The sequence below is a fragment of the Poecilia latipinna genome, unplaced genomic scaffold (genome assembly GCF_001443285.1).
Source record: "Poecilia latipinna isolate Pla-1442-1.1 unplaced genomic scaffold, P_latipinna-1.0 Scaffold2176, whole genome shotgun sequence".
Classification (NCBI taxonomy): Eukaryota; Metazoa; Chordata; class Actinopteri; order Cyprinodontiformes; family Poeciliidae; genus Poecilia; species Poecilia latipinna.
Window position 1 is genome coordinate 19066 of NW_015114792.1, and position 25270 is coordinate 44335.

General features: G+C 38.9%; 1 protein-coding gene and 1 long non-coding RNA gene across 7 annotated transcripts in view; both read right to left on the minus strand.

Moving 5' to 3' along the window:
• Window positions 1-25270, minus strand: part of arhgef4 (Rho guanine nucleotide exchange factor (GEF) 4) — a 45165-nt gene that overhangs the window by 7176 nt on the left and 12719 nt on the right. For 4 of the 6 annotated variants that reach the window (XM_015017669.1, XM_015017668.1, XM_015017671.1 and 1 more), the window contains exons 2-9: window positions 18780-18959; window positions 18404-18601; window positions 17743-17922; window positions 17394-17626; window positions 16423-16552; window positions 16181-16312; window positions 9034-9277; window positions 8361-8438 (exon numbers count right to left, since the gene is read on the minus strand). In XM_015017669.1, coding sequence (XP_014873155.1) covers window positions 8361-8438; window positions 9034-9277; window positions 16181-16312; window positions 16423-16552; window positions 17394-17626; window positions 17743-17922; window positions 18404-18601; window positions 18780-18959 — 1375 coding nt within the window. Of the gene's footprint in view, window positions 1-8360; window positions 8460-8779; window positions 8855-9033; window positions 9278-16180; window positions 16313-16422; window positions 16553-17393; window positions 17627-17742; window positions 17923-18403; window positions 18602-18779; window positions 18960-25270 lie in introns of those variants that run through there. The other 2 variants (XR_001422161.1, XM_015017672.1) reach the window with 2 other exon arrangements.
• Window positions 20889-25264, minus strand: LOC106936581 (uncharacterized). The gene is made up of 2 exons (XR_001422163.1): window positions 22435-25264; window positions 20889-22030 (listed from the first exon to the last, which is right to left on the minus strand). It is a non-coding gene; the product is annotated as an uncharacterized LOC106936581 (long non-coding RNA).

The window sequence follows — 25270 nt, forward strand, 5'->3', positions numbered from 1 at the left end:
ATATATATATATATATATATATATATATATATATATATATATATATATATGCATGCACAATATTGCTATGTTTGGTCACGTTTCTATGTAATTTATGTACTGAAGTCAGTGGCTAACGTACTAACATCACATGAAGTGAAGGTTAGCTGGAAATTAATCAGCCTTTCTCTACCATTTGGTGAATTTTCTGCTTGTACCATGCTTGCATGCTTGTGCCAAAAAACTGAATTGAGGTGGTAATTGCATTTACAAAAAAACATGTTTTAACAAAATAATTTTATGTTTCAAAGGCAAACGTGATAAAGTCATGTCATATAAACATAAAATTTAACAACCTAGCGTTAATAAAATGAATTCAAGTTGAGACAACGTGATTCAATTTAGTCAGAGTGATTTCTGCCGAAGAGGGTCTAGTGAGATCAGGAGATCACGCGAGATGCTAGCGAGATTACATTAAACTACAGATGCTTGTGCAAATCTAGGAAGGTGCACTCTAAAAGGCAATACCTATTCTTAAATTATGTTTGTATGCGTTGTGTTGATGCATGTTGACCTGCTTCACCCCGAGGTAATTTTCTGCCGCAACACACAAACTTCCCCATTCACTCTATGATATAGTTCCACATCGCTTAGGATTTGTTGCTACACGTTTGCGCAGTGTGAAGGAAAGAGGAGACCAGCTGCACAGGCAGGCTGGAAATGAGAAGCAGGTGATGATGGGTTTGTGTGATCGGCAACAAGAGACCGTGATCGGCGATCACCGATCATACACTTTTTCACGGAAATCGGCCGATTATGATCGGTGGCCGATCGATCGGCACACCTCTAAATTTAACGCTAACCTAGTTAACAAGAATAGGCTACTAGTTTGGTTATCCATCTTCCGAACTGGGTAGTAGTAGTTGCATTTACTTGAGTAACATTTTTTGGGGGGCACTGTAGTTTTTTTTTTTTTCTTTTATTAATAGTAGCAATAATCAATAATAGCACCTAATAACCTAATAGGTACTTGAGTAGATTGACTTTGCATAAAGAAATAGACTTCATTGATTGGAAACATTAGATTCTTAGACTTCTGCCACATATCAGCAGACGTTTTTGCAAATCTGAGCATTATTGCTCAGCATTTTCTTCATGTCAGTACTTACATCATTTTTATATTAACAAAATGGGTATTTTATTTGAAAGTCATAGGCCTGTTTATGTATTGTCAAGAAAATAAATTTAAAATATGCTAGTTGTAAAAACTTAACCATATGTTCAATATTAGTGTTTTAAATAAGAAAATTCACTCCAAATTATATATATGGTTCAATAAGCGTAATGTCTTATGTAGCATAGTTCTATTGAAACATTATACACTAAGTTGAATTAAAATAACTTAGCTTGTAGTTCTCTGTAATTTAAAACACAGCTAGTTTCTCTGTGGACTGGGCAGGCATTCACAGGGGGTCGTGGCTCTGTGTGTGAGTTTAACCTTTTGACCACTGATAAGATTTAACAGCTGGTGTAAAACAATCTGGTCCTGCCAACAGAGTAGAGCTTCCTCTCAGGACAGGGTCATAAAAAACATCTGTCTTCATTCAAAAGAAAATAACACTTCTTTGATCTTAAAAACAGGCTTTTACTGTAACATAGTAAACTAGATTTAAATGAACTTAGCTAAGGACAGTCCCCTAATTAGAATACAGCAGAGAAGGGAAACATGCCCTCCCTTTAAAAGTATAGGACCCGGAACCTTAACTTCAGATCGCTCCGGGGTTACCCGTGATGCTGTCTCCGGGGAACGGCGCGTCAGTGAAATGGTTCCCCGTAAGTTTGTCTTGGTGTGTGGATGTCTGTGGAGTGAGGTAAATATCGAATTGGATGCTGGTCTGTGATTTTATTGAGTTTTGTCAGTTTCATTAGTTGTTTGTCTAATAAATGTTATCTTTGGACTTGGAAAACGTTTGTCTTTGTCTTTATGGTTCAGCTGATGCAGTGACGACATCAAGAAATCAGGGCAGAAGAGAGAATAAAACGAGCCAAAAGATTTTAATTCTTCTTCTGATTAAAATGAACAGTATTTATATTGAATAAAATGCCCAATTGTACAGTGGAGGGTGTAATTTTGCTCATAGACAGGTCTATCAGAAAATTCCTCCAGAGCCGGGTCTGATTGTTACTGTGTTTGCAGAGTTTGCCAGAGTAGAAAGTGGGATCTTGTTGCATTCAAGGCTGAAGAGGAGTAATTGACAATGCATTTCCCAAGATTCTGGTCCAGTTTGACAGAAAGGTGAGGATTCTGTCATGATTTTGTTTATGTGCACACATGCACATGAGTCTTCTTCACACCTGTACAATAAACTTCATGCTCGACAAAACCAGTTGTGTTTTGGTAGCAGGTTGGAAAATTACAGTTGCTCCTTTAATTGTACAACCATCAACATTCTAACCTGTCTTAGTCAGACAACAAATAAGGGTGAACAATTATTCTAGGCCACTTATTTTGAAAAAATGTGATTTAGTTTGGCCTGGGTTCTTTCTGCATGGAGTTTGCATGTTCTCCCTGTGCATGGTGGGTTCTCCGGTTCCTCTCACAGTCCAAAAACATGACTGTCAGGTTAATTGGCCTCTCTAAATTGGCCTTAGGTGTGAGTGTATGTGTGCATGGTTGTTTGTCTGTCTCTGTGTTGCCCTGCGACAGACTGGTGACCTGTCCAGGGTGTACCCCGCCTCTCACCCAGAATGTTAGGTGGAGATGGGCAATAGCACCTCCCGACCCCATTAAGGGTGTACAGAAAATGGATGGATGGATGGTGATTTAGTTTCTTCAGAATATGCTTGTGCTTATTTTTATTGTTTTTCCTACTTGCAGACCAAAGATGTTGTTGCCATAAGGACTGCTACCCTGGGATGTCTCGCAGTTTTCCTCGACAACGATGGAGGAGAGTTCTACAATGTCTCTTGTATGTATTATAATTCTGTTTGTCAGAGGTTGTGCAGAAGAAAATCAAAAATGTCACCTCATTCTTTTTTTAATTTGTACTTTTCTTATTATCCACAGGATTAAGATGCCATGGCAGACTTCATGCAGGTTCCTGTGGGGTAATTGACTGTTATGTTATGCTTGTCATGATCCGTGTTTCTGTGTGTTTATTTTTGAGATTTTCTGTGTTCAGTCCTGTTTTCCTCTGAGTCTCTGTCCTGTCCTCCTCATTGATTGCTTCCCAGGTGTGTCTCATTCCTTGATTACCCTCCCTGTGTATTTAAGTTCACCTGTTGTCTTTGTCTCCTGTCGGATCCTTGTCGTCGTGTTACCAGTCTGTTTCCCTGTGCCATTGTGAGGTCGTCGTGCTTCATATGTTCCTTGTGCTGTTCCCCGTTGTTCTGTTCCTTGGTTTCATCATTAAATTCTTAATTACAGTCCTGCTCACCATTATTGGCACCCATGAAGTTTAAGTACATATAATGGAATATTTACTGAAGGAAATTCATCAAGTGAAACAACATTTTACTGCTGATAGCTTGTGCTTGATGCAAAACAGCAAATGATAAAACAGCATTTAAAAAGATAAACATTATGAGGAAAACAAAGAAAAAACATCATTTTTACCATGCCAATGGTATTGGCACCCTTTGCTGGAAATCAATATGAAAACCCAATTTGGCTCACCTGTTGCAAATCATACATAAAGATCACTTGTGATGGACTGCCTCCACACATGTGACATGAATTAACCAATGAATAATCATGCTGGTGCTTTAAAAGCCACCTGTTAGTTCATCTCCACATGTGACAATGGTAAAGACAAAGGAGCTGTCTGAGGACATAAGAAATGCTATTATTTTCAAGCACAAGTCCTCCAAAGGATATAAAGCCATCTCCAAAGACCTTGGTGTCCCTGTTTCAACGGTGCGTAATGTTATTAATAACAGGCATAGAACGGTCAAGAACCTCCCTGGCCGTGGGGGGAAGAGAAAAATTGATGACAGAAGTCTTCGACGGTTGGTGCGAATGGTGGAAAAAACACCACATCTAACATCTAAAGACCTAAAGACCAGCCTGGAGCAGTCTGGTGTGATTGTTTCAACAAGTACCATACGCCGCACACTAAACAAAGTGGGGCTTTATGGGCGGAGGCCAAGGAAGACCCCATTGCTGAAGAAAAGACATAAAAAAGAATGTTTGATCTTCGCAAAAGAGAACCTGGACAAACCTCAATCCTTCTGGGACAACGTTTTATGGACAGATGAAACAAAAGTGGAGCTTTTTGGTAAATCACACGAACAGGATGTTTACAGACGGCGCAATGAAGCCTTTAAAGAAAAGAACACCATACCAACAGTCAAGCATGGTGGAGGATCCATAATGCTGTGGGGCTGTTTTGCGGCATCTGGTACTGGAGGCCTTGACCGTATCACAGGCATCATGAAATCAGAAGATTATCAAGCAATTCTAGAGCGAAATGTCTTGCCCAGTGTAAGGAAACTTGGTTTGCGGCGAAGATCCTGGGTCCTCCAGCAAGACAACGACCCAAAGCACACCTCCAAAAGCACACAGGCCTGGTTGAAAGGAAAAAAATGGACTGTTTTAAAATGGTAAGCAATGAGTCCTGATCTCAATCCAATTGAAAATCTTTGGGTGGAGCTGAAATCTGCCATTGGAGAAAGGAACCCTGCAAATATACAAGAGCTTGAGCATATTGTAAAAGAAGTGTGGGAGAAAATGCCACCTGAGAAGTGCAAGAAGCTTTTAGATGAATATAAGAAACGTTTGGAGGCCGTCAATGCTGCCAAAGGCTGTGCAACCAAATATTAAAGTGGGGTGTCAATATTAGTGCACATGCTGGTTTTCTGTTTTGTCCTTTGGAATTAAAATATTTATGTTGAAATGGTAATTGTCTTTGTTAGATTACTTTGGACCTCAAATTGAAAGATCCTGCTGATATAAGTTTTGAACATTTCCATTTATTTCTGAAGATATTCACTCAGCTACGCAAATTATGAAGGGGTGCCAATAATGGTGAGCAGGACTGTATAATCTTCATCTGGGTCCGCCTGTGTCTCATCTTCACCACCACCAAACCACTCCATGACAATGCTAAGTATATCATTTTGTTAAAATAAAATGTTGAATCTTGTACATTTAAAATCTGTGCCTGTGGTAGGCTGAACTATGTTGAAGTTTCTTGTTACTAATTAAACACTGACATAAAAGGTTTTGTTTAAACTATTAATTGAAACTAGCTTAAATAGATGTTCAAATGAGTTGCCATCTGCCACGATTTTATTCCTTTTGTAGTAAAGTGCCTGCACTGCACATGGTAAAGAAAATGGATGGTAATTTTGAAAATACAATTCTGTTGTACCCTTTCTAAATTGTTGAGTGTTCTTTCTACCCTGTCACCCAGTGCAGTCTTAAAACACTTAATTTAGTAGCAATTAAAAATATGTCTTTAAATTAATGTAATTCAATCACAGAAAAGAATTCCACACAATTAAATAGCTTTATTTCAGCATGAAGCATGTTTGTTGAGCTAACTTAATTTTTATGGGTTGGATCAACTTAATTAAGTAGTGTGAAGGTATCACTGTTAAATAAGTTGGTTTCAACTAAATTTGCATTCATCTTAATCAAGTAAAGTCAATTATTTGGTCCAAAACATTGCAAATTATTTGGTCTGGCTCTATTAAATTACATTGGGTCCTACTAAAGTAAATGAGTTGAATCAACCTCAAAAGTTAAGTTGAGCCAAAACATTTGCTTTAAATTGGAGTAACAGAATTACATAGTGCTGAAACAAAGTAAAGTAATCAGGTGGAAATCCTTTCCATGATTTCTTTTTATGTTAATCCAGAGAGTAATTTTTTTCAGTGTATATGTATGTATAGATGTGTTCATACTTGGTATGTACTTATTTTATAAATTTATTCTTGGGTGCATCCCATTAAAGACGATGTACTGATTGGTATAAATTCATTTACAAGAGTTTCTTTTTATATATGTTCAATTGTGTGAGTATGCATATGTTTTTGTGTGTATGCATGTTTACATGTATGTATGCATAGATTCATCCAAGTGTTAATGTGTATTTGATCGACAATACACAAAAATGATTTTAAGTAAAAATCATTTTTCTAAAATCAATAAAATTATTTTGATTTATTTCAGACATGTCCAAATGAAAAATCAGGTATACAAATAGATTATCAATGCTGACCCTCCATCCATCCAGGACTTGCACAGGCCTAGGATCAGGAAATGAGCAGTTTAAATCTCTGCTGACCGCACACATTCTGGACACAAACCATGAAGACTTTTACACAAGTCAGTGCTATACAGCAGTATTTAGAAAAGTCATCTGCTACAAAGGTACTTTGTTCCTCCAACCTATCTTTTGGACGTTAGAATTACTTACTGGTCCTCTGTACACTTTGCCACCTTCTCTCTCCCTCTCCTCAGTCTGCCTCCTGCTTCTTCAACTTGCACCTGCATTCAGTTAGCTCATGAGCCCAGTTTTGTTCAGCTTTCAACCTACCCAGGTTGAAAGCTTCACATTTTCAGTGACTACTCGCTGGATCCTTCATCTACTCCCATCATTTCCTCATTCTGGCCAGTGTTGTCCTTGTGTCCCCCCTCGCTATTTTTCTATCCATTAATTTTTGTTTTTTAAGTTTTTGTTGTGGTTCCTCAGCCTGACCTCAGCCTGGCTTCTGACAGCGACAGAGGAGTGGTAAATAAAATATCTAAAATATTAGCTATTTATCTCCATGTTATCGTTATTAATGTCAATCGATTTTATTGTGCAACTATCATCACAAGCTGGCGATCTTCAGCACACCTAACTCCTATATTAGCGCATCAGCAGAGCTCTCGTGAGTATGCTATGCTACCGAACTATGCTAGCACTGCTGCATGCTAATAGCGTCAGGCTGGCGTCTTTCTACATAGCTGAATTTATTCAAGATAATAGGCTGTGTATATTATGAATTCTTATAAAGCCCTGGTTCTTAAATGATAAATTATCATAGCAGTGTAATAATTCACTTAAGTCACGCTTTCCAGAAACACAAAGTGCTGTTTTTATTTTATTTATCCTACCAGGCTCAACATGCTATCTGGGGTTATATTCTTTTTTCTCAGTGAGAGTTGGGCATTACTGATAATGTCAAAGACTCACAATCACCGCAGAGCAAAGACGAAACATCACCGGCTGACAATAAAACAGTAAAGGCCAGCTCCCGCTAACAATAAATGTAAAATAATGCACATCAATGTGTATTTTCGAAATGGATACATATTTTTTGCATATTATGTTTTATATGATAAGTTAAAAAAGATCACTTTGTGTTTCTGGAAAGCGTGACTTAAGTGAATTATTACACTGCTATGATAATTTATCATTTAAGGACCAGGGTTTTATAAGTATTCATATTATACAAAGCCTATTATTATCTGGAATAAATTCAGCTATGTATAAAGATGCCAGCCTGATGCTATTAGCATGCAGAAGTGCTAGCATAGCTCGGTAGCATTAGCTTACTCACGAGAGCTCTGCTGATGCGCTAATATAGGAGTTAGGTGTGCTGAAGATCGCCAGCTTGTGATAATAGTGGCACAATTAAATCGACTGACATTAATAACAATAACATGGAGATAAATATCGAATACATTAGACATTTTACTTACCGTTCCTCTGTTGCTGCCAGAAGCCAGGCTGAGGACTAAACTGTTGGTGCTTCATCAAAGCTACAGCGCTGTTGGAATGGGTTAATGTGATTGGCTGAAAAATAGGTTACCCCAACGTGAGGTAACAAATTTTGAGACATCAGGGGAGTCTGAAAATTCACACTGCACAACTCACAGGCCAGAGGGAGCTCGTAAGTGTGAGTCTCGTCCTGTGCATTTGTGAATCTTTTGCATTTGTGGATCTTGTTCTGTGCATTTGTGAATTATGAGACAGTTTTAGCTCCATATCTACACACCATGAAAACTGAATTGTACATGAGAAATGAGGAGCAACTTATACCTGCTACAGCTGTGTTACATATTGGTTAGAGAACTGATCTGATCATGTCTGTTTGGCTCACAAAATGGGAGTGGAAACATAAGTTAGCACCCCAAATTTTAATAATGCTCCATGTACTCTATTGTTCCCCTACTTATATGAACACTCTACATGTTAGAATGTGTCAGAGTAGCAAAGCTTTTTCTCTTCACTCTTGGCTTTGTACTCAGTGCTATGTAAAAGGCAGCACTGACTAACTACTAACACAATCTATCCAGTTGTAGTTTGAATATTCATACCCTCTGGGGGGCACCTAACCAGTGAAATCAAATGAAAATTAATAGTGTGTTAAAACTCCTAAATGCATACCTTTAGATTTCCCAGCTGGGTGGCTTTTGAAGGCATTCAGCATAGCTTGTTTCTTCTGGACTTCAGTAAGAGAGAAGCCTTAAAAGAAAAAAAAGGTTCCTGTAAGAAAAAAAATGTCCAGGCTGAAGAACATATTTCTCACAGCTGTCTACATTCTAATTATCAATGAAAAATAGTTTCACACACTGTTTTATTGTGTTATTTTTAATCATATTAGATCAATCTGACAGAATCGCACCATAACAATCCTCTGACAACTGGGCATCACTTTTTACAGCAGACACTTAAAACAAGGATAAAAAGTGTCTAATAATTCTATAGTAAATGCATTTAACTCAATAGTGACAATAATGAGAATAGTGAAGTACAAGGAAAACGATGCCTGGTTTAAAAAATTTTTTGTCTCAGTAGAAATGCACCTGTTCTGTTTCTCAGAAGTTTGTTAGAAAACATCCAGCATCAAGAAACTCAGCAGAGTTTTCAGGGAGAACATTCAGTGAAAGTTTAAAGCAGGGTTAAGTTCTACAGCAATATTCCAAGATTTGAATATCTGACAGAGATGTTTTTTCAATTTTCCTTCAACTTCACAATTCCACATTACTTTTTATTTTATACATGGACCTCCAATTTCAAATTTCTTAGACAACATAAGCATTGACATAAACTATCAAACCTGTTTCACGATCATTATGGACCTGCTTCCTCTCATCAGCAAAAGCTCGAAGCCAACGTTGTTTCTGTTCTGGTTTTTTGGTACACAGGAGGTGGACTTCATTGCCACTCCTTGTCCAAAGCTTTAGTGCATTCTTTACGGTAACATTAAAATCTTTTTCCTTGCCATCTTCCAAATCTGTCACCTCCATTATATCCATATTCATACGCCCCTTGTAGTACAGTATGTCCCTGCGAAGAAGATCCTAAAATGACAACAAAATGTTTAGAAATGGGAACATTATACAGCTCTGGGAAAAATTAAGAGACAACTTAAAATTATCAGTTTTTTTGATATTACTTTTCATAGATACATGCTTGAGTAAAATGAACAGTGTACTTTTATTCTATGAACTACTGATATGTCTCCGAAATTCCAAGCAAAAAGTTAATATTTATTTACAGAAAATAAGAGACAGTCAAAATAACAAAATAACATCCATGTTTTCCAAAAACAAAAGATGTAGTGATTTGAGACCTCAAATAATGCAAAAAAAACAAATTTATATTCATTTAGAAACAAAAATACAAATGTTTTAAGAGTTCAGAAATCAATATTTGGTGGAATAACCATGATGTTTACAATGGGGTTCAGTGCAGTGGACTCTTTTTTCCAGAGCTGTATGTTTTTTCTTTTCATCAAAGCAACACACCTAGTTTGGCCTTCTGTTTAGCTGCCACACCTTCCAGGAGAGGGGGAATTGGCTGAGCCACTGTAACTTCATGTTCTCTCTCTATATACTTTGCCTAACTTTCAGTATTTAACCCTGTCTCTGTAGCAGACAAAGTAATTGAATGAAATATTGCTGTGAATAGGTAGATAACTGCTGTCTACCACCCGATTGACTTGAAAACTGCCTCACAGCCCATCTGTTTAGCTATACTTGTCTCCTAAATAAACCACTAAAGAAGTTACAGTTATTAGCTCCTGGCTGTTTGCTGAATATAGAAAGTACACCTGGATCAGTGAGTATCCTTCGTTTTCCCAAACCCCCAGTCGGTTGTGGCAGATGGTTACTCAAACATAAATAAAAGTAATTATATGGTATATGTGATTTACAAATACTTTACAACCTATATTCAATTGCATCAACTAAAAAGACAGGATATGTAATGTTCAAATAGATAAACTTAATTGATTTTTTTTTTTTTAAATACTCTCTTATTTGGACTTGGATGCCTGCAGCACGAGCCAAAGAAGTTGGGACAGGGACTTGTTTATCCTTGTTTAACATAATTTTCCTGTTTGCAAACTGAGGACACAAAGCTCTGTAGGTAGAATTCTTTCCCATTCTTACTTGATGTACAACTTCAGTTGCTCAACAGTCCAGGGTTTCTATTGTCATCATTTGCACTTAATTTCAATATGTAGAGACTCGCACAGAGAAAAACAGTAGATAGAAAGTTTTATTGGCCCAAAAGTTTGGTGCTCGGACACCGGCAGAAGACATGCGTGCCGAGAATCGCCGCGAGCTTGAGGCGAGGCTCAGGGTAGTCTTCCCCTGGGTCCAGACACTGGTGGTGGAGTGGAGCCTGGAGAGGAAGGAGCCTGGAGGGAGCCTGAAAGATGCCCGGGAGGATGAGGGTGGAGATGGGGAGGAGGTGGGTCGAAGTACGGCTGAAGCTGGAGGATCCGTGGTTGATTGGCCTTTTGAAGGAGCTCTTGCATGGTGATTGGCTGGGGCGGAGCGGCGATCCAGTGCTGGTTGGCTGAGGCAGAGGTGTGGTAATTGATGATGCCAGAAGGCTGAAGAGAGTATCACAGGTTGAATTTACGCCTAGGCTTCTTAATGCACCACACCATTTCAATGGGAGACAGGTCTGGACTTTTATCAAGGCACTCTAGTATCTGCACTTGTTACACGTCTCAGCTGGAAATGGACAATTGTAACAAATGATGTTTTTTTTTTGGTTTTTTCCATCTGATGTCTCGCCGCTTCTCCTTTGTTCTCTGTGAAGATGAAGAGCTACAGTGAGAAAAAAAAGAACGACCGCCATCTTCTTCCCCAAACTCTGTCTCTTTATTACAAATTCTTGAAATCATGAACATTTCTTTGTGCAATCATGTCCTTGTGTCCTGTTGTTCTCAAACAACCACATAGCATTCACCTCAGTGAATAGCATCAGCTCCCACCAACTGTGACGGCATCAAAATGCCAAATCAAAACAATTCACCAATCAATTTAAAGCTCACAAATTTACATTAAAAAAACACCCATTTATCAAATGCAGCTAAATTTTAAGGGCATTAATTTCTTTGAGTTGTAATAATTATGAGAATTAATTATGTTCTTGGTTAAATAATTTAACATGGACATATTAAGATGATCAAATATACTTTAAGTTCTAATGGGCTTTGAATAATTATATAACTGACTGTACAGTGGAATTGATTACACAGCAGGGGGAAAGTTGTAACATCTATAACAAATATTTCCTTTAAACAGATAACAACACAGCGCATGTCAGGACACCATTGTTGGATCGGGGAGTGGAACGGAGCTTATTGATACATGTAGCCATCTTTAAAACGGGTGTTATATGACCGTTGTAGCTACAATTTAGCTAACTGCGATCCCAGCAGAAATAATTCTTTTTTAATGTTTAAGCACGTCTATGCATGTGATTACAAAATAAGATCCGAATTAACTTGTTACTTTACATTTTAGAGGGGGACAGTTTTCACTAGCTTCATATCACTAACCTATAAAGATGAACAGCTACAGTGAGAAAAAAAAAAAAAAAAGAACGAGTGCCGTCTTCTTCCCCAAACTCTGTCTGAAGAGCAAGGGGGCGGGGCTCTTCCCCCCCCCTTCTCTTTTGTTTTAACAAGGTATTTTGGTCAATTTCAGTTTATAAAAAAAACGTATAATAAATTGCAATACTAATAATTTATGTGGTGGCTTATATTCTTAAACAGATTTTCTTGACTATCAACAAGTGATTAAATTCTCACACTTTATGGTGTATCACACACTCCCCAACAAACAAAGGTGGCGCCTGACAGTCTCCAAAATAATTTGACTGAACATACATTTTGCAATACACTACAAAACAAAAAAAGATAGTGTTGTATGTTGCAGGTCGCTCCAGGTGAGTATGCAGTGTATGATGTATGTTTTCCAGTAGATGGATATGTAATGTATGATGCATGTGTGGTTCAGGTATTCAACTATCTTTCCCAGGTGTTCGATCTACAGTGTGTTGGATACATAACAGGTAGGTAAGGATAGGTGCTAATGGGTGGTAGTTGGATAGGATGGAAGTACGGGGAGGAGAAACACTGGTGCATACACTGCATTGGTTGGATTTCAACTGCATTCACAGTGGGTTGGAAAGCTGGTAAGCTGGTTGACCCAGAGACAGATAAGTAAACGTATGTCTTGGCCGTCTTTCTCTTGTAGAGTGTCTCAGGGGGACTGGATGTTCCGTGTCATGTGTAGGAGTATTGTCCTCTTGAGGGGCAGAATGTATGTCCTCCAGGAATGTGGGCTGAAGCTCCTCTACATGTTGTTCAATTTCACCGCTTGACCTCTGCCTTCCACTTCTGACACGCTCTCCTTCCTGTCCAGGTTCGGTCGGGATTGCTTCCATCAAACTGGTTTCATTCTCTTCAGCTATTTCTTGGAAAGCATCAGTAGTATTTTGATCGGGTGGGTGAATGTTTGGTCTGGGTCTCTCCACAGGTACTCGAAGCCAGTAACGAGGTGCTTCCTCATCCTCCTCTTCGTCAGAGTCATCTGTGTTTGAGTGCAATACAGCATGTCTGGTCTGAAGGTCATTTGAACTCTTTTTGGCTTTCCTTTGTGACTCTGTTGTACTTGTAGCAGTAGGTTTTGGTGCAGAGTGCAAACTGGCCGACCTCCTCCCTCAGGGCTGACTTTGTAGATGGGGTTGTCACCCATCTGCTCTCTGATGTTGAAGATCTGCTGCTCCTAGTAGTTTCTCAGCTTTCCAGGGCCCCCTCGTTCACCGAGATTGCATACCAGGACTCTGTCCCCAGGCTGACGGACGACACCTCTGCTCTTCTCGTCATAGTATGTCTTTCCCTTTAAACTGGATTGTTGACTGTTTGCATTGGCTATCTGATATCCCTCTGTCATTTTTCCAGCCCACCTCTTGGCATACCCACTTGATTCTTTGATTTCGGTCTCCTGGTCTGTTATGAGGCCAAAGAGGATGTCTGCAGGGAGGGGAGGATGTCGACCATGCAACAGATAGTACAGTGAGAACCCTGTGGCCTCATGCTTTGTACAGTTGTAGACATGGAGCACATGAGGTAGGTGATCCTTCCAGTTCTCTTTCTCCCCCAGAGTCCAGAGCATCTGCAGTAAGGTACAATTTAGTAATTCGACCGGATTGCCCTGGGGGTGATATGGGGAGGTTCTTGAATGGGTCGCACCAGCTAGTCATCTTAGATTGTTAAAGAGCTCATTCTCGAACTCCCGACCCTGGTCATGATGGAGTTTGGCCGGGTACCCAAATTTTGGGATGAAATAATTGAAGTCGGTCGGCTGCCGTCTTACCAGCCTTGTTCTTGGTGGGATAGGCTTGGGGAAACCTGGTAAAGTGGTCAATCATGACTAGGATGTACTCGTACCCATCCCTGCTGGCTTCCAAGTGAAGGAAATCGATGCATAGCAGCTCGAGGGGTGAAGTCGATGTAATACTTCCAATTGGAGCTCTTTCATTTATGATTTCTTCTGTTTGATGCAAGAGCATTTCCTGGTGATGTATTCCTCTATATCACTTTTCATGAAAGGCCAGTAGAATCGCTCCCTTGCCAAGCTCAGCACTTTTTCAACACCGACATGACTCATCTTGTTGTGGAGGTGAGTCAGAACTGTTTGTCTATATGTGGCGGGCAGAACCAGTTGCTCTCGACTCGCAGTCTTTCTATAGAGCAGGTCATCCTCCAGGTATAATTTGCCCCACTCTCTCAGGAGCCTCCTTGTGTGTCCATCAACTTTATTTATTTCATCCTCCGTTAGTGGTTTGTCTTGTTGTTTCAACTCCACAACTTTCCCAATGACTGGGTCTTTCCTTTGTTCCCTCATCAGCTCATCGTGACTGTCTGCAGACCCTCGAACTGGGGTTGGCTAGGATGTGATAAGTTGAGGGCTGCCATCCAGGCCACATCTCTCTGTTGAGCTCTCTGGCATCCTTCCCATGAAGCACAGTCTGTGTCCTCTGATAGTTCTTCAGAGCATTCAGCCATAAAGGTGTCTATACCCAGGGGCCATCGCGACAAGGTGTCAGCATCAATGGCAGCTTTACCTGGTCGGTATTTGATGTCGAAGTGGAAGTCAGCCAACTGCCCCACCCACCGGTGACCCGCTGTGTTAAGCTTGGCAGTGCTTAGGATGTATGTGAGTGGGTTGTTGTCTGTGAAGACTGTAAAATGTGGGGCATAGAACAGATAATCACAAAACTGTCACATTTCGCCCACTTCAATGCCAGGAATTTGAGTTTGCCACTGTGTAGGTGATAATTCTGTTCCACTGGCATCAGTGTCCGTGACCCATATCCAATCACCCTCATTTTTCCATCCTGGACTTTATGGAGAACCGCACCCAGGCCTTTTTGGGAGGCATCAGTGTGAAATGTGAAAGGGTGGTCGAAATCAGGTTATGCCAGCACTGGGGGTTTGGTCAGTCGGTCAATGAACTGCTCAAGGACCCGTTGATGTTCTTTGGTCCACTCTATTGGGGTTCGAGAGGACTGCTGGTGGCCTTTTGTTTTCCCCCACGGCAATTTAAGCTGAGAGGTGTCGGCCTTTGACTGAAGCAGGTCATACAGGGGCTTGGCTATACGTGAAAAATCCTGCACCCATGTTCTGTAATAGCTCAGGAACCTAAGCATTTGCCTGATGTCCCCAACTGTTTGTGGTGTCTTGTGTTTCAGTGCTTGTACTGCTTCAAGAGCTTTGGGGTCCATCCTTACTCCATCCGCCGACACCAACTGCAATACTAATAATTTATTTGGTGGCTTATATTCTTAAACAGATTTTCTTGGCTATCAACAAGTGATTAAATTGTCCCACTTTATGGTGTATTGCACACTCTTTTATTATGAAGTCAGAATTTTGTGACACGTGCAGAATGTGGCTTCGCTTTGTCGTCCTAGAACTCCCTCAACTGCCATCCAACTGTTGGTTGGATGGCAAGCATGTTTTTCCAAACCTCAATGTACTTTTCAGCATTGATGGTGCGTTCACAGATGTGCAATGTACCTATACCATCAACACCAACATACTATGATCTTAGATATTTCCTTTTCTTTTCCTCCCTGACTCTGAGGACACAATGCCTATGTTTTCCAAAAACAATTTGAAGAGTGGACACATCAGCCCAGAGGAAACTTATACTCTAGTCATGACCCTCACTTGTTTCCAATTAACCTATTCACCTGTGGAATATTCCAAACAAATATATTTTTTTAGCATTCCTAAGCTTTCTTTCATTGCCCTGTCCTAACTTTTTGGGAATGTGTTTCAGGCATAGGCATTCACAAATGAGTGAATATTTTTTTGGGAAAAAAAAAGAAAAACGTTTATCCACTTGAACATGAAATATCTTGTCTTTATAGTGAATTTCAATAAAATATAGGTTGAAAGCATTTACAAATCACCACATTTATTTTTTCCGCAATGTCTCAACTTCATTGGAATTGGAGTTGTAGTTGCTCAGCCATGACAATTGATTAAACAAAGCCGTCTATGAACTCTTGATCTAATTTTAAGGCCACATGAAATTTGAAGGTTGCTACTGACTCTGCAGAAGGTTGGTGACCTCTGTGTATGGTGTGCCTCATTAACTGCTTACCCTACTTTGTGATTTAATATGCCATTAATGTAATGCAATGAGTTGTTGTCCTACCTGGTTGCTTCTACTTTATTATGATACCGCTTTTTACTTGAATAGTTGACTTCTCAAAAGTCTTTGAAGACATTTTGCAACTGGTGGCATGGTACCATAGGAAAATAACTTTTGTTGAGCTCCTGGGAGCGAAAATTATATTTGATACTGGATTTTATACACACGAGGCCAAGAAAGCAATGTTCCTAATTAATTAATCATATGCTAAGAAAAAGTAAATTACAAAAGTACCTTCTTGCAATAAACCATTTGATGGTCGAAGAGAAAAAACATTCTCTGCTGGCTCTTAGTTTGTGGCTGGGATAGTTTACTTATCTCCCCAGAAAAGATAAGCTCAGAGCTTCTGACCAGAACATCTTCACCCTGCATGGATCAGAACAGACTTACACGGCTGCTAATCGCTTCTCATACCTGTCAGAGGTACACTTTACAGTATCATACAACAGATTTCAGAACAATCTATCACTTCAAACCTCCCAGTCTTCTATGGAACTCTGCCACTGGGCAATTTTGTCAATGTTCTCAAGGCGCCGTTTCCTCTCATTGATCATCCTGGCGACATTTTTCATGGCTTTTAAGGCTGCCTCCACATCCTTGTAGTCCCTAAAAATCCAAGAGAAATTAAAAAAAAAAATAAAAAAATTAGGAAACAGAAATGTGAAGTTAATGAAAAGTACCTACTTAAAGGTCATTATTTTTGAAGACTCACCAGGAAAACACTGAATAATGACCATAGAGGGTTTCCACCAGAAAACTTGTTAAAACCAGTGGTAGGGACGCATAGGCAGTCCACCATATAGGCTAAAAGCCGTGAGTAGTTTAACTATTCTAAACAAGTTGGCAAGTTTACTTTGTGGGAGTGCAAAAATAAATTAAATGAGCTAAAATTGGAACCAGCTGTGTTGAAGCATAGAGACATCTAAAAGTTGCAGGAGACTGCTCCATGGGGATTTAAGTTTGAAACCACTGCACTGGGGAGAAACATTGCAGACTATATTTCATATTAACCCACTTCAATTTTCTATTTCCCCAGAAAGTATCAGTGCAATTATTCAGTTATTCTGGTTTTCAAAGAGAAATCAAAGTCAGCTAAAATCTATGTTGGTAAGTGAGAGCTGCACAAAAGGCATATGAAATATCAACCCAATATGGTGCATCCCTAATAAATATCTCCCTCAAACACAAACAAATATTCTTCCATCATACTCAGGTAATTTGGAGCAAGGACATTTTTCCAAAGGCATATATGAAGTACTGTGGAACAGGTCATATAAATAATTACTGTAAATATCAAGTGTAGCTATAGTGTATTTTAGTACAACATTAAGAAGCAAACTCCAATCTAAACTACAGGGTTTTTAGATTTTTCTGATGACACACATGAAAGTTAATGTTTGTGATGTAGAATATTGGCTCATTGTAAACCGCAATTAAAGCCAGTCACCTGTGCTGAGGATTGGTGTATTTGAGGAGCTCAGCCAGCTGTAATGGATACTTGCAGATCTTCTGCACTGGAGTGAGTAGGAAGCCGTCTAAAGAAATATCAATCATCTTCTGCAGCAATCGACAGGCCTCAAAGAAATACACGTACTTGTTGACTTTCATCAGCTTGGAGAGTTGGACACAGGCGTTGGGGTGATTATTACAATACTCTGAATAAATCTGGAAATCTGTTTGCTGGACATCAAGACATGAAGACAAATGATTCAAGACAAATCTTAAATGCATATCCTAATGGAATAAGTCAAAAGATTTCAAGCTGCTTTAAAAGTAAATTAGAACATCTATCTTACATGTTCAAGAAAACAGCAGCCTATCTCACTAAGATGGGGCTGCCCCTTGTTGAATTCTTTCTCCAGGCCCTTCAGGAACTTTTTCTGGAATCTGTATATCTCTTCAATGTTTCCATAGATGGTTCTAATCTGCTCTTCAGTAAACATGTCTGTCCTCTTACGGCACTGTTTGATGTAACCCTGAGAAAAACATAAGGATCAGAGATGGCTGGACTGGACTGAGCTTTTTGCTCTGAAAATTCAGAGTAAAAAACATATGACAGCGCTCTAAATTTAAAGCCCATTCTCTCTATTGCTGAAACATACACTTGGCTTGTACTCTATTGCTATGACCCAGGAAGTTATGTCTATCCACAGGAAGTACCATTTTAAAAAGTGTTGGGTTTCATTTTATTCAGATTTTAGCATGTTAAATGATCTCTTTTCACTAATGACAGAGCTTTGTAGTATAAAAATAAACTAAACAAAAGCTCAGAAATAATGTACCTAGAATACATTTAAATTACTTAATATGATTAATTCTCAAATATAGAAACATATTTCAAATCAATAAGTAACAATGTAATTTGCATAATTGTAGAAATTAGTTATTATATAAAAAATGTAACTAGATGAAATGAGTGCAAATCCAGAAGTAATTAAAGTTGGTCTAGTTTCAGACCTCACAGATGTCTTTCAGGTGTGTGATGTAGTCTCGCTCTGTGGTCATGATCTCATTGATGACGTTGGCTCTCATCTGTTCTTTGCAGGGTAACCCGGGGCCTAATAAACCTAAATCCGTTCCATCCTCATCTCCACATTGGGACTCCTCCAGATGGGTTGAAAGTTGCTCCATAGGTTCATCCTGGTTCACACGCAGCTTAAGAGAATACAGTTATAAAATCCTTAATGGGCAAAATATATAACTTACCTTATATGTTTTTACTTGTATCAAACATGTTGAACAAACAATTGATACATCAGTAATAAGCTGAGACTCCATATGTGTTGTTTTAGCAATCACAATGAAATGATACTGCCAGCAGAGATCCCCTCACCCGTACAAAGCTAGCAGGAAACCAGCCCTCACTGTCCATGATGCGGCCCCACCACCACTCCTTGTTTGTGGCATCAATCACTTCGATGGCATCACCAGCCTTGAAGCCAAGTTCCTGGATGTCCATGGTAACATGGTCCCAAAGGCCCTCAGCATACACTACACTGCCATCACTGATCAGCTGCGGATTCATAACAGAAAAACTGTGATTATGTAGGAACTCATTCAATGAGACAAAACCACATGAAAACTGCTTGGTTCAATCAGACCAATAAAGCAAAAACGTAAAGCAAAAACAGTCCAGAAGGATCTCTCTTCTGACCAGTGACTCTAAAACCAGCTAGCTGAAAAAGTTAAGGGGTACTCCCCACCTGTGAAATTATAAGTTAGTGGAAACTTTCCTTGCCTCAGATATTACAGAATTATCATAAATATGAGGACTTTATACTTCAGGGTCAATTACAAGTACTGAACTTAAACATGGTACATTATGCGAGCAGGATATAAAGTTACACACTATGTAACATTTATAAAGAAACAAAATTACATGTATTTGTTAAAACTGTCACTATGTTGTGACATAGTGACAGGGATTGTTTGCATCCCTAGTACTAGACTAAGCATGCAATCAATTAATCAACTTACAATTAAATGTTGAATAATGGTTTGGTAGATTAAAACTCATTTCAATCGATTAATAACGTGTCTTAGATCTTCTTTCAGTACTGTAGTTTTAATACCATCCAGAAGAGAGCTCTGCTGTTCATCTTTAAGTGGAGCCAGTAGTAAGAGAAACAGAAGGTGAAGGATACATCTCTTAACAGGAAAGAGAAACGTGTCAAATTTCAGTGTAGTATATGCAAAATGTTTTTTTTTATTAGGTTTTGTAAAGAAATATGGACCAGAGGTTGCGCTGTACTTTTTTTTGACTGACAGCACTAAAAAGAAATCTGTCACTTACTAATTTTACCTGTCAAACTATAATTATATTAACATAGGCTATTCAGACACATTTTCTATACAGTTTAGTTAATATTCATTCATTCGCTTAATTTATTTCAGACAGACATTTCACCAACAAAGTGTACATAAATAAATACAATACCTTACTATCAAATGCACAGTACAGATCAAAAGTTTGGACACCTTTTCATTCAAAGAGTTTTCTTCATTTTCATGACTATGAAAATTGTAGATTCACACTGAAGGCATCAAAAACTATGAATTAACACATGTGGAATTATATATTTAACAAAAATGTGTGAAATAACTGAAAATACGCCTTATATTCTAGTTTCTTCAAAGTAGCAACCTTTTGCTGTGATTACTGCTTTGCACACACTCTGCATTCTCTTGATGAGTTTCAAGAGGTCGTCACCTGAAATGGTTTTCACTTCTCAGCTGTGCCCTGTCAGGTTAATAAGTGGGATTTCTTGCCTTATAAATGGGGTTGGGAACCGTCAGTTGTGTTGTGCAGAAGTCAGGTGGACACACAGCTGATAGTCCTACTGAATAGAGTGTTAACATTTGTATTGTTGCAGCTAAGTAAAGAAAAACAAGTGGCCATCATTACTTTAAGAAATGAAGGTCAGTCAGTCCGGAAAATTGGGAAAACTTTGAAAGTGTCCCCAAGTGCAGACACAAAAACCATCAAGCGCTACAAAGAAACTGGCTCACATGAGGACCGCCCCAGGAAAGGAAGACCAGGAGTCACCTCTGCTGCGGAGGATAAGTTCATCCGAGTCACCAGCCTCAGAAATCGCAGGTTAACAGCAGCTCAGATTAGAGACCAGGTCAATGTCACACAGAGTTCTAGCAGCAGACAAATCTCTGCAACAACTGTTAAGAAGAGACTGTGTGAATCAGGCATTCATGGTAGAATAGCTGCTAGGAAACCACTGCACAGGCAACAAGCAGAAGAGACTTGTTTGGGCTAAAGAACACAAGGAATGGACATTAGACCAGTGGAAATCTGTGCTTTGGTCTGATGAGTCCAAATTTGTGATCTTTGGTTCCAACCACCGTGTCTTTGTGCGACGCAGAAAAGGTGAACGGATGGACTCTACATGCCTGGTTCCCACCGTGAAGCATGGAGGAGGAGGTGTGATGGTGTGGGGGTGCTTTGCTGGTGACACTGTTGGGGATTTATTCAAAATTGAAGGCATACTGAACCAGCATGGCTACCACAGCATCTTGCAGCGACATGCTATTCCATCCGGTTTGCGTTTAGTTGGACCATCATTTATTTTTCAACAGGACAATGACCCCAAACACACCTCCAGGCTGTGTAAGGGCTATTTGACCAAGAAGGAGAGTGATGGGGTGCTGCGCCAGATGACCTGGCCTCCACAGTCACCGGACCTGAACCCAATCGAGATGGTTTGGGGTGAGCTGGACCGCAGAGTGAAGGCAAAAGGGCCAACAAGTGCTGAGCATCTCTGGAAACTCCTCCAAGACTGTTAGAAGACCATTTCAGGTGACGACCTCTTGAAGCTCATCAAGAGAATGCCAAGAGTGTGCCAAGCAGTAATCAAAGCAAAAGGTGGCTACTTTGAAGAACCTAGAATATATGACATATTTCCAGTTGTTTCACACATTTTTGTTAAGTATATAATTCCACATGTGTTAATTTATAGTTTTGATGCCTTCAGTGTGAATCTACAATTTTCATAGTCATGAAAATGAAGAAAACTCTTTGAATGAAAAGGTGTGTCCAAACTTTTGGTCTGTACTGTACATACTCAAATACACCACTTATTCAGTGACTGAGTCTGAAAAGGAGTATGATGAAGTTTAATTTATATAATCATACCCCTTTTCCATTCATTAATTCATAGCATAGTATTCCTGTTTCAAGTATCCTTTCCAACATAATATATCCACAGTAATAACATAATAAAACAATAATAATAAACAACAATAATAATAAATAATAATGACTATAGTAATATTTCCTGAACCAGATGACAGTAATTCTTTACACGCACACATATACAGTACATATGCATCTATCTGCATATATACATAAATAATATATACCTATTTACACAGCAACATACATTTACACACACAAACCTACACCCAATTGCCCAAGTCATCCACAATGCAGTAATTCCCAGCCAAATTCATCACCCATGTTCATCCTTATACTTTTGAATAACCATTTTGAGTCTTTTCTTAAAATACCTCATGCTTGGACTTTGCTTCAGCTCTTTAGTGAGTTTATTCCAGATCTTCACATCAATGACAGATCTGTGTTTCTGTGTATTTATTTCTTGGTTTTTCTTGTGTCCTTGTTTCCCTGTGAGTCTCTGTGATGTCCTGTCCTCCCTGTTGATTGATCCCAGCTGTGTCTAGTTTTCCTGATTACCCTCCCTGTGCATTTAAACCCACCTGCTGTCTTTGTCTCTGGTCGGGTCCTCGTCTTATGTCAGTTGTTGTCTGTGTCGGCTCTCCAGTAGAACTGTTTAAGTCCTGGTTAGCTTGCTCCATGTTCCGTCTGTCGTCAGTTGCTACCGGTATTTAGCTGGTGTGCTACACCTTCTGCTTTGCCGCCTGTATTGGACTGTTTGAGCGTCATAATTAAATTCAACAGTTTCTTCACTACCTGGGTCTCGGCGTTCATCCTCACCACCTCTCAATCAGCACTTCATGACATGCACATTCTTTTCATTGTTCGAACATTCAAAGTTCTGAAGTTGAGGTTTTCTCTTTTTTGAATATTTTCTGGTAATAGTTTGTTTCTAACTTTATACATAAACTGTGCAATTTGAAACTCTACCAAATCTGGGAGTTTCAGGAAATGAGAATCTATCAATAAATTGTTGGTCTGACAATAAAAATCAACCTTGTGAACTATTTGAATGGCTCTTTTCTGTAACGTGCGTAGTGGTTGAAGTGAAGTTTTGTAAGTGTTGCCCCAAACTTCCACACAGTAACTTGGATATGGCAAAATAAGTGAACAGTAAAAGATATGAAGGGCAGAGGAGTTTAAAAATTTTCTAGCATTAGAGAGAACTGCAATACTTCTAGCCATTTTAGATTGAATATATTTAATATGAGGTTTCCAACAGATCTTATGAATCAATACTCCCAAAAACCAAATTTCAGTCACTCTCTCCACAGTCACATTATCAATTATTATTTGTAAATCGCTATGCCCTTTACAATTCCCAAATAATATAAACTTGGTTTTATCTAAATTTAGTGATAATTTGGAATATCAAACCACGTTTTCAGTTTACATAACTAAATTCATTTCTAGCAAAAGCTGCCATAAAGTTTCATTTGTACAAAAAATGTTTATGTCATCTGCAAATAAAACAAAATTGGGTATTTTGGAAACCTTACATATATAATTTATGTATAAGATAAACAACTTTGTTTAGAAAGGGAGGAACTGGGAGAGATAACAGATGTAACTGGCATGAGACATCCTGTTTTGAGTGACCTTTGTTCTCTCTCTCTATCTTTGATTTTGAATAGGTTTCAAAGAAGGCAACAAAATTATTGGTTCACCCATCTAAGTAACTTGAAACTGCTTAGAGGTTTAGAAGGAGAGGACACACCTTCAATGCATATATTAAAATTAGGACGACACCTCTTAATAAAAGTCTCCACTTCTCAGCAGCAAGCTGAATTGCTTCGTTTTCCAGCCGCATGAGCAGTTCCCAAAGGCACCTTTGCTTTTCTCTTATTTTTGTATTTTGTTCATTTTTCTACTTTTCTCAGGTACTTAATGTCTGTTTTGTGGTTTGGACTTCTTGTTTTGGGTGTGATGCTGATCTGTTTTTCTGTGCATTTAACTGTCTGAATAAAACTCTGGATATGTCTGAAGTCGAATGGTGAATTCTTGTTCTCTGTGTGTTTTCCACTGTGTACATGCAGAACCCTGGACTCGGGAGACTAGAGGAAAACAACGAGCAAAGAAGTTTAACATTTTATTTGTCTAAATCCAACAGTAACCAGCAGGTCTTGTTCTATTAAATAAAAAGTTGTTTAAGCAGTCGTTTTAAAGTCCTGGGGCTGAAAATTTGCTTCTGATTTGCTAAAACATTTAGCATTTAGCAATTAGCTAAACCAGTGCCAACTATAACCTTATAAGACCCCTAGTATTCAGCAATTTAGTGCAGTGTGGTGAAAAGTTATAAAATTATGACTTTATTCTCACCCAACTTTACTCGTATTTAAAACCCAAATCAAAAACTCAGCCTGGTCTTTATATTCAATCATAAGCAAGTAACTGTAGCTCACAGGAAAAGGCCAGGAAATAGATGAAACCCATCTTTTTATTGTTAATGCAAAATTAACAATAAAGCACGTGAAAAAAAATGATGGTTCCTGAAGGGGCATAACAGAAAATAATTGAGAAACACTGATGTAATGTGTGAGGTCATTAATGGGTCACTAATGTCAATTAGGTAGCATAACTTATCATGCTGTGACCAGCAGCTGTAGTACGCCGACATGCTACCTAATGTTAAAACAGCAAGATAAATGTGGGTAACCATGGCAACCAGTAGGGATGTAAAAGCCAGTCTCCTCTTTCTGCAGTCAAGTTGCACACACAGCTACTGTGTTTACAAATAAATAATCCCTCTATACATAGTTCCCACAAGTTTGAACCAGAGTGATTGTGTCATCTTACTATGTATGGTAAGTCTGCCTTAAGGTCCCTCTACTTACACCTGGTAAGGATGCACGCTATGCTTACCCCATGCACAATGCATAGTGCACCCAGTTATATTAACTAAGCTTGTTTTGCTAGTTCGGCAGTAAGAACTACAGTAAATATTACTGATATTTGTCACAGGTGGGTAGAGTACTCAAGCAGTTGTAATGAACTTATATTGTTTATATTAGGTTAAATAGGAACTAGGTGAGCTCTGGCTTGTTTATTGCCGTCATAGAAACTCCACAGCCTGTCAAGATAGCTGTCAGTTACAAAGTTCACGGAAGTGTGAAGTCACATGAGAACTCTGTATTGGATAAAATTCATATCAAATTAGAATTTGTTTGTCCAATTCTTGTTTTCTTTATTTCATTGCAGTTTTAGAGAACTATTTAAATCCCATGCTTTGATAAGACAATGTAAATCTCTGACCAGAATTACATGTGCTGTGTCAGATCTGGAAAACTTAGATTTTATTTCATTATGGTGACATTACATGATGAAAGATCAATGGGCAATGGAAACAAAACTTTAGACAGGATAATATTGATGGGAGGAAGAAGTATGGCAGAAAAATTAAGTAAATGGAAAAAGAAGATAATGTTGGTGATGAAAGTCCTGCAGTCGCCAAATCTCAAATTGTCTATGCAACACCTAACAGATTAATTGCAGGCTTAATGTAACCCAGGGTAAACAACTACCCTTAATCCTGCCTTTGCTGCTCCATTGGTTAGAGTGACAGTCAGTCACACAGTGCATTCAGCCAATTAACACACCTGAGGTAGTTATTCAGGCCTGCTCCAGCTTTCCCAGTCAGGTGT